The sequence below is a fragment of the Hibiscus syriacus genome, unplaced genomic scaffold, assembly GCF_006381635.1.
Source record: "Hibiscus syriacus cultivar Baekdansim isolate YM2019G1 unplaced genomic scaffold, ASM638163v2 tig00110253_pilon, whole genome shotgun sequence".
Lineage (NCBI taxonomy): Eukaryota > Viridiplantae > Streptophyta > Magnoliopsida > Malvales > Malvaceae > Hibiscus > Hibiscus syriacus.
This window is the reverse complement of record NW_024062646.1, coordinates 556829-567366: the sequence shown is the minus strand read 5'-3', so window position 1 is coordinate 567366 and position 10538 is coordinate 556829. Positions and strand designations below refer to the sequence as shown.

The 10538-nt window shown below is 33.2% G+C and overlaps 1 protein-coding gene across 1 annotated transcript; it reads right to left on the bottom strand.

Moving 5' to 3' along the window:
* Positions 1-3463: 3463 nt before the first annotated feature.
* Positions 3464-6564, bottom strand: LOC120114914 (LRR receptor-like serine/threonine-protein kinase EFR). The gene is made up of 8 exons (XM_039135689.1): positions 6536-6564; positions 6139-6364; positions 5772-6016; positions 5071-5464; positions 4724-4833; positions 4511-4680; positions 4266-4363; positions 3464-3676 (listed from the first exon to the last, which is right to left on the bottom strand). Exons 1-8 carry the CDS (start codon positions 6562-6564, stop codon positions 3464-3466), a joined length of 1485 nt encoding a protein of 494 aa, XP_038991620.1.
* Positions 6565-10538: the final 3974 nt, after the last annotated feature.

Genomic DNA, 10538 nt, shown 5'->3' with positions numbered 1-10538 from the left:
GATTAAACATGCTATTTTCTTATTTTATTAATTTAGTGACTAAAATAAACTTATCTAAAATTTGAATATAAGATTAAAATAAATTAAAAATATAAACTAGGGATTAAAATATTATTTATTAAAATTAAGGGATTAAATCTGTTATTTATCCTAAATATATTATTTTAATATAAAGGACTAAAATAAATGAAATTAAAATTAAAGATCTGAATTAAAAAGATTATAAACTTGATTTAATGACTAAAATGTAAAGTTTACAAATCTTGATGGCTGCGGACGGGATTTAACAATTTAAAATTGCACAAATAGTCCTTCCCGACACGACGCCGTTCGGGAAGGCCTATTTAAGGTCCAAAACGGCTGGCCCGAAGGGCCAGCCTTCATTTCCTTTTTTTTTTCTCTCAAGCAGAGAGAGAGCCAGAATTCTCTCTGGCCTCTCTCTATATTCCCTCATCGGAGGGAATCCGGCAGTCGTCTGCCGCCGTAAATTCCCCCGCCGACCACCGCCTCCGGTGGTCGGAAATTCTCCAAATTCACCTAAAATGTAGATCTAAACACCCTAAGACCGAATCCGGCCTTTGTTTCTCCAAAAAGACTCCTAATCGGAGTAAATCTATGAAAATACCTTCGGTATTTTATGTTCTCCAGCGATGTTTAGTGTTTCCGGCGATGGTCAAGGCTTCTTTGGTAAGCTTCTTTACTCTTTTTTTGTTGTTGTTGTTGCTATGTTGTTGTTGACTGGGATCGTTGGTAGTTTTTGTATCTCTCTCTGTCTCTGTTGTTTCCTCGTCTCTCCCCGTTCTTCTCTGTTTTTGATTGCAGATGGGGTGATGGCTTTATAGCCATCACCAGTGTGGCCATCGGACCGGTCCCAAAAGGGCTCTTCGGTGAGTCACCGGACTTCCAGTGGTGACTCACCATTTGGGGAGACGTGTGCGGTTAGTGTTGAAGCAACAAAGCTTCTGGATTCTTCAGCAAGGCGGCGGCGTCGCGGCGTGGCACTGGCAGCTGGGACGTGTCCCTAGGGTTATGATACCCTAGGGCTTCCTTGTTGGGCATCTCTGGACCGTTGGATCTTGCCAGATCCAACGGCAGCAAGCTGAGGCGACTGGGAAGAGGGAAACTCTAATCTAGTTTAGGGTTTCCATTGGATTTCTGGATTTGGGCCGGTTACTGTTGGATTTGGGCTTGTAATAATATTTAATAATAATATTAATAATAAATAATAATATTAGTAATTATAATTATAATAATAATAATAATAATTATAATAATAATAATAATAATATAAATAATATTTAAATGAAAAAATGAGTATCTTCAGTACCATTGAGCTTGTTTATAGCCAACTGAAGAAATTTCAAGTTGGAGAGCTGCCGAGCTCTGTAGGAATGTTTCCTTCGAGTTGGTTCTGCTGGAGAGAAAGAGAAATGAGAGAAGAGATGTTCCCTAATGAAGTGGGAATTTTTCTTATGAAGTTCCCGGATAGTAGAAGACAACGAACCAAGCTCAGCATGTATTTCCCCTCCGAGTTCATTACTGGTTAAGTGGACGACTTTCAGTTTAGAACAACGAGAAATGTTTCTCGAAAGTTCACCTCGGAAGGAGTTGTTAGCCAAAACCAATTTCTCTAGACGATGCAATCGAGTAACTTCTTGGCGTATCGGACCACAGAAGCTATTGTTCCCGATATTGATCACCCTAAGGAACGTAAGGTTGGCTATGTAAGGAGAAAGGTCACCTCCCAACCTAAGTGATGATATATGCAGGGCAGTCACTCTTTGATGCCGTCAACCGCATGTTACTCCTCTCCAATTGCAGAAATCTTGAAAATCATTCCAAGAACTTAACACCCCGTAAGGATCAACCGGTATTCGAGCCTTGAAGGCAAGCAATGCTTGTATTTCAATCTCATTCCTCGTTATTATCCAACTTGATCCAGCTTACAAAGAATGCAAAAGAAGAAAGAAGAGAAACTTAGTAGCTTTACGATCATAGTGTTAGTAGGCAAATTCAAACACCAATGCTCCTCCATCAGCATTGCTTCGTTTTTATAGGATATTAAAGTGTCCAAATATTTCAAGGTATACTAAAAATATCCACCAAAGTCATACGTAGTAGGAAATTTTGCAGACTGACGTAAAACGTTATTCATATTAACATATCCAACTTCAAGTCTTCAACTTACCTAAGACTAAACTAATGCCAAGTTCCATCGTCAAGCACCAACGGCAGTGGACTTTTGCCCCATTGCTTTCAGATTTTGACATGGAAGAATGATTATTTCAGTATCAATTTAGTTATATTTTTTCAGACATTAGATATAAATTCGATTTGATATATATAATACATACTGAGATTATAATATATTTATACTTACCATATGAGTAATTCGAGTTTAACATATTAGATATTTCATTTTTTTCAACACATGAACTAGAGCCAAAAAAATTGATTTTGTTACTAATAGGTCACAACGTTAGTTCTTTTTTGGGGTTAAAGTAATGAATATAGACTTCTTTTACTATTTTTCGATCAAACCTAAATCCATAAATAAATATTAAGGATTAGTAGGGGTGAGCGTTCTATCGAGTCGAGTCAAAATTTTTTGAGTTATTGGAGTTGACAAGTCATATTTTATAACTCGAACTTGATTTGAAATTTTTTCTAATTTCTGTTTAAATTTAATTGTAAATATTTATAATATTATGATACTATTTATTTTCAATTTAAATGATTTTTTTATAACCATATACAATACATATATATTTCATCATATATTTTTCGTATGTGATATACATACAGAGTCGAATAACTTGACTCAAATTTGAAAACCAATCCACTAATCATTAAAATTTTGAGTTATTTGAGTTGTATTTTATAACTCGATTTGAACTTAAAATTTTTTCGAACTGAGTCGAATTTATTAAATTACAACTTGAAGTCAATTCAAGTCGAGTCGAAAAAATCGATTTTTCGAGTCGAGTCGAGTTTTGCTCACCCTAAGGATTAGTGCTAAAATTTCACATCATCGTTTATTATTCGATTAGCCAATTCATATAACGGCTTTGGTTGAATTGTATGCTTTGAGGTATTTTTTTTTCTAAAAAATATTCCATATCATCAATTTAGCTAAAGCAACTGCCAATGTTATCATTTTAGATCTATATAATATTATAGAAAAAGATAATCAAATTTTGTCAAATTAGAGGAATTATATTTCATATTTCAGCATAGTAGAGGGACTAAAACATTATTTAGCCCTTTATTTAATCTAATTTGAGAAAATACAAACTATGGGAATGCCTAGCAGCATTGCATCCCCATATCATATTTATAGCATTTTTTGGTGCAACTTTCTATCTTCTTTGATGCACTGACGCGTGCACTCTTCTCCTTTGATCTCCGAGAAGAATATTTGTAACCTTTTGAAGTTCTCTCAGCACATCTGTGATGAACATGTTCATTCTTCATTTTGCGAATCAGCCGAGCATGACACTCCTATGCTAAGAACCGAGACCAAGCATTTCCAGATGTTGTCGATGCCTCTGCTGCTTTGACCATTTTGATTGACGGCTGCTTCATCTTCAAAATTGAGCCGAGTATCAACTATCTCCGCCACATGATCAGGCATGGCTGTTTTAACATACGTAGGCTCAACTCTCCCGTAAACATGCTATCGGTGGGTCTTTTGCCTGTAAACAACTCCATTAAAACTATGCCATAGCTGTACACATCACCGTGTGTAGATATGTCATTAGGATGAATATCATTATATCAATACAAAAATGCATCAAGTACTTTACTAATGGAATTACCTGGAGGAATATATCCCGTGGTTCCTCTTATTCCCATTGAACTGCTTTGCTATGTAATGGTTTGCTTGGTTGTCTCCGAAAGAAACCTTGTTAGGCCAAAATCACTAATGTGGGCAGTAAGGTCAGCATCGAGAAGAACATTTTTCGACTTTAGATCACAATGGACGACTGGCTTGTCGAATTGGGAATGAAGATAATCTAATGCTAAGGCAACATCAATGCCTATGTTGAGCCACTGAATTAGATTTAAGCTTGGTGAGTTGTGTAAATCGGTTGAACTTGGATGTAACCAAGTTTCTAAGCTCCATGAGCTCGAACACCAAAGCTTTGAAATTGTTACCTTGAAAATCAATGCTCGAGCAAGAAGTAATAACCTTGACAAGATTCCATTGTCTAAGCTTCCTAAGAGCTTCACATTCAGCCTTGAAAGTCTGATCGGTTAAGTACTTTCACAGCAACTGCTGTTTGATCATCAGAACTTAGAATCCCTTTATACACTGAACCATATCTTCCTTTACCAATTAAGTTGGCTGAAGAGAAACTGTCTGTTGCATGGAGTAGCTCGGCGTAGGAAAGTTTCAGATGTTTATTCTCCAATGGGATGGCAATTCCCTCTTTCCTTTTCGAAAAGCTGACCCGTCGTTTGATTGCAAAGAGAGAAATTAAGAATTAAACAACAAAGAGGACAATACCAGTCGCAATTATCACTCTAAGTGAAAAGTTCTTCACTTCCTTTGCAATTTTTGTTGGACAATCAGGTAATCGAAGCAGCCTAATCCCTCCGCATAACTCGCTGTTTCCAATGACCGAGAATGCACTGATGTTGTTGAACACTCCTTTTGTCGGCACTTTGCCTTCAAAGCTATCAAGAGATAGGTTGAGATTGATGAAAAGAGGAAGTTCACCCCAGAAACTCTGGTATTAGGCCTGACAGATTATTGTGGGAAACATCAAGAACTTGTATGCTTCGTAATATTTGGAATGAAGAGGGAATAGTTCCTTCAAAAGAGTTACCCTGCAGGTAAAGTGATTCTAGCATCACACAGTTTTCAAGAGAGCTTGGAATTTCGCCATGAAGTTTGTTACATGATACATGCAACGTATTGAGATTTTTGCAGTTTCCAACCTCTTGGGGTTAAGTTCCCGTTAAACTATTTGAAGCAAAGTTGAGTTCTCTTGAGAAGGAGCATAGACCGATAGTTTCCTTTGGTATTGTGCCATTAAGACGATTCCCTGAAAGATCCAATGCTACCAAATAACTGCAGTTACCCAAAAATGCATGTATTTCTCCTAACAAATTATCAAATAGGCTGAGAACAATCAGTTGAGATAGATTTCCCAAAGAATGAGGAATTTCCCCTATGATATTGTTTCTGTAAGCATATAAATATTTCAACTTGGAAAGTTTTCCAATAGAATCAGGGATGCTGCCTGTCAGCATGTTTTCATATAATGCAAGGAACTCCAAGCCTACAAGGTTTTCTATCTCTTTCGGTATGACACCTGATATGTAGTTGGCTCCAATCAGTAATTGATTGAGATTTGTAGAGAGATTTCCAATTGAATCTGGAGAAACACCTGTGAGGTTGTTTTTGGATAACCATAATTGATTAAGATTGGTGCCATTAATCAATGAAGTGAGAAAACTTAAATCATTGGAACTCTCAAGGAAGTTCTGGCCAAAGTTGATGTTTTCTAGATTTTAAAGGCTTCCCAAATTTTTTGGTATTGGTCCTGACAAAGAATTCAAACCCATATCAAGGTCTATGAGCCCTGAGGAACTGACTATTGAGGTCGGAATTGGTCCTGAAAACTTGTTTCCCCCAAGATAAATGCCTTAAAGATTAGGAAGGGTCAAGCCTATGTAAGGAGGGATCTGGCCTTGTAACTGGTTATCAGCTAAAGAAAAGAGATAAATGGATGAGATATTATACAGTCGCTTAGGAACTGTACCAGAGAGCTTGTTTATAGACAACTGAAGAAATTTCAAGATTGAGAGTTGCCCGAGCTCCGTAGGAATGTTTCCTTCGAGGTGATTCCGTACCATGGAAAGATATAGGAGAGAAGATATTCCCTAATGAAGTGGGAATTGTTCCTATGAAGTTGTTTGCTGCTAGTAGAAGAATTTGGATCCTAGACAAAGAACCTAGCTCATCTTGTATTTCCCCTCCGAGTGCATTTCCGTTTAAGTTGATAACCTTTAAGTTTGAACAACGTGAAAGGTTTCTCGGAAGTTCACCTTGGAAGGAGTTGTTGACCAAACTCAATTCCTCTAGACGATGCAATCGAGTAACTTGTCGGGGGACCCGAGATCAATCACCCTAAGGAAGGTGAGGTTGGCTATGCGAGGAGAAAGGTCACCTGCCAACTTGAGTGATGATATCCGCAAGGCGGTCACCCTTCGATGCCGACGACCGCATGTTACTCCTTGCCAGTTGCAGAAATGTTGAGAACCATTCCAGGAGGTGAAGACCCCATAAGGATCAACTGGTATTCGAGCCTTGAAGGCAAGCAATACTTGTAATTCAGTCTCATTCCTTGATGTCCTGGATTCAACATGATCCAACTTACAAAGAATGCAAGAGAGGAAAAGAGAGCAAATTAGTAGCTTTGATATCATGGAATTAGTAGGGAAATTCAAAAACCAATGCCCATCCATCAGTATTTGGTTCCATTTTAAAGGCAATTACAGTGCCTGTAAATATTTCAAGACATACCAGAAATCTGCAGCAAAGTCGTCATTCATTAATAGGAAAATTTTATTGGATGGTATTGAATATTTAATTAAATTATAAAAATAAAAGCAAATAGGATCATTTTTAGATTAAATAATTTTAAGGAATTAAACTGAATAAAAATAAAATTTAAAAGATATATGATCTCATTTACACTTTTCATTAAAATCAATCAGTCAAAATTATCATGTATCACGTTCTCATTCATTAACTTTTTAACTAATCTTAAAAATTCGACAACCGAGATAATATTTTAAAGTTGAATGTACATAATATTTCAAAATAAATATTTTTGGAATAACTCGATAAAAATACATCTTAAGAAATAAACATATCTTTCAACTGATAAATTTTAATTCTGTTTCCAGTAATAAAATTCTTTTCATTTGAAAACATATGTCAACACAAATTTAAGAAAATATTTAATATAAAAAATAAAGAAAAGAAATATTATTGGACGTTGAGTAGGTTGCACATTCAAGTTCTTTTCTTTGACTTTTCAAATTTAGAAATTTTAATATTTTAAGAGTTAATTGTATCATATCCTTAAATTATAATTTTTAATTTAAATTGATTTAAATTTTAAATCATTTCAGTTTCATCCCCAAATTTTTTGTATATGCCAATCAAATCCCTTTCCTTAAAAACTGTTAATCATGAGAAATTTTATACTAAATCGATGAATCAAGATACCAGAAGAATAACTTGAGGCATGTACAAAACAAGATCTTTAAAGACATTTCCTTATATAATTTATCCTTCAAGATTCAAAAGCTCTTTTGTTATAAAAAGGAGACTAAAAAAATTAATAATATTTTTTTACATAAATATCAGCAAATTCAACCGGAGAGAACAAACAGAAAAGGTGAGATGCTCAATTTTGATGCTTTTGTTATTATTTTACTTTTGTTAAAACTATTTATTTAATTATTTAAATACTCTATACTCATAAAATGACCTCTGTGGTAAATGAGAAGGTTATTCTCCTTAGAGATCCTGAATTCAAGTAGCTGCGTCTGCAAGGTATGTGAGCGTTGTCTATAGGTTAAGAAAGTTTTGAACATGTACTACCTTGTAATTCCCTAGACTATTAAAAAAAACTATTTAAATACTCCACATGGATGATTTCAAGACACTTAACAAATTTATAAGCAGTTTTATTAACAAAGATAATAAATCGATATACTAATAATTTAAGGATGAAATTGAAGTGAATTAAAATTTATATGTCAATAGGTTAAGAAAATTTTGGACTATTTTGCCACATGTAAGCAAATGTCAACGCTTATGCCTAATCATTATTGCATGAAATTAATGTTCAACCGCATTGTTCAAGTCAAGTCATTACAATGACAAATAAGTTGCAATTCTTTTAGCTGGTTGAGATGGATTGAGGGGTGGAAAAATTTTGATGATAATAAGAAAAATTATATTTAATTTCGTTTGTGTAACATATTGTGAAAACCTAATAGGCATGGTAACATGTATTGATCGACATGAAAGAGTGTTTAAATAACTTATAACGAATGGCACGAATTAAGCATCCTCGGTGATTAAATAAATAGTTGTTATTCTCAGACGTCAGAGGTTGTCAAATGATTGAAAGTATTTAGAAAATATACTATCACTTGTAAGCATCTAATTTACTAAAGAAAAATTTATGGTGAATGCAATCATTATTTGATTATACAATTAGCATAATATGAAATTTTTATTAATTATATATAAAAATAACAATAATTTAAATGTTAATTGAATGTGTTAAATACATTTTTCTTTATAAATATTACCCAACCATTTTAACTAAAATAAATATCAATATTATCGATTTGGATTTATTAGTAATATTATAAAAGTAAATAATCAAGTTATGTCAAATCAAAAGAATTATAGTCCAAATGTTAGCATACTAAAGGGACTAAAATCATATTTAGCCATTAAAATACTATGGAAATGTGTAGCATTGGATTGCATCCCCATATCGAATTTATCATAGGTCTCGTTTGATGCAATGAAGCCTGCCATATGAAGCACATTTCTCAACACATGTATAGGGATGGTAAAAGCTAATCCAATATGTAAAATTGACAGAAATTAATTAGAGGGTCGGAACTGATGTTGACCTGAATACAAATTGAACATGAAAATTATGGATCTGAACTCGACCTACACTCGATATGATAATTATCTGAACCTGAATTGAACCAAAAATATGATAATCGAACCCGACCTGCATCCGACTGATATGAAACCAACTCAATATTAACCTGGTAAATAATTGGTATTACCCGACCTGTTTTTAACATGACATGTTTTGAACTTGACCTGTAATTGACTCAACATGTAAATGATCCGACTTGTTATTGAACTGATATGATATTTATCTGACTTATAAATTATCATTGATGAAATTATAAGATTTTGAGGAAGTTGTGAGATTTTGAGTTTATAATAAATAATGTTAATTAATATGATTAATTTTTCAATGCTATAATAAATTATTAATAATATAATTAAATTAATAAATTTACTTATTATATTAATTATGATTCTATTATTATAAATTTTAATCATTATCATAAAATTAATTTTATTAAGTATTTTATGTATTGAACATGATTAATTTAATTAACTTAAATATTTATTAGTTTAATTTATGTTTTATGTAATGATTAATTAATAACGTAAAGACAAATTATCATAAAATTTGAACATATATATAAAAGATAATATAAAAGATGAATTTACTTAATATTGAAAATTTGAATAACATGAGATTAAAAATTTGAATAACATAAAACCTATAACAGTTAAATACAATAAAATGAACAAAAACAAATGTATTAAAATCTAAGCTATCAGATCTTATAACAAAAGTTTTATAAGGTTAAAAGTCTTACTTTGCTATCATAAATTTCTTCATCGAGCTTTTATCTCAAAAGATATAAATGATGCCAACATTATTAAATTACGGGAAACTTTTCAGCTTTAAAAGCCGAAATGCCACCAACAGAATTTAACACGAGCAACATTTTGACAAAAAATTTACAAGTTACAACAATTTATTCCAATCAAACCAATAATAATTTACAAGCCAACAACAAGCAGCAATAAACATCATTACATCAATTTATTTTTGACTTTATCAAACCCTTACAGAATCAAACATTCAACAAACATTTCTAAATCAAGCAGAATCAAGACATAATCATTCAAGAAGCATTTAGCATGATGCTTGTAGTAACTTGTAAGGCACCTTACAAAAAAAAAAAGTGTTAATAAATAATTTGAAAAATTAATTTAATAAACATAATAAATACAAAAAAAATAAATTACCTTTAAAGGGATGGGAACAAGACAAAATCATTCACAAACCAAATCCAATGTTTTGACTTATTGTAAAACACCCTACAAAATTAAAAATAAAATCATGAATGCATTTTTCTTGCTTGATCCATTTTTCTTTAGGATGGGACATTCATATTTGATATGTCCCGTTCTTTGACAATTAAATAACACCGGGGCACTCTTCTTCTTGCTCGATTCATGCTTCACTTCCTTAGAAGTCATGAATCTCTTGAATCTTTTGAAGAGCTTGACCATCTCTTCTTCTTCATCATCGTCTTCATCTACCTCTTCGCTTGAATCTTTATTGCTCTCATTGGTGGATTTGAAGGCAATGCCTACCTCATTCTTCTTTTGTTTTGCTTATATTCATCTTTTTCTCTTCCTTCACCATCAACTCATGAGTGAGAAGAGGACCAATAAGTTCATCAAGAGTGAGAGACTTTAGATTATTGGCCTCAATGATAATTGTCTTCTTTGATTGCCAAGACTTTGGAAGAGAGTATATCATCTTCCTCACAAGCTTCTCATTAGAGATTACTTCTCAAAATCCTTTTAGACCGTTGACTATCACGAAAAATATATTTGTCATAGCTTTGATATCTTCATCCGGTTTCATCTTGAAATTTTTGTAGCTATG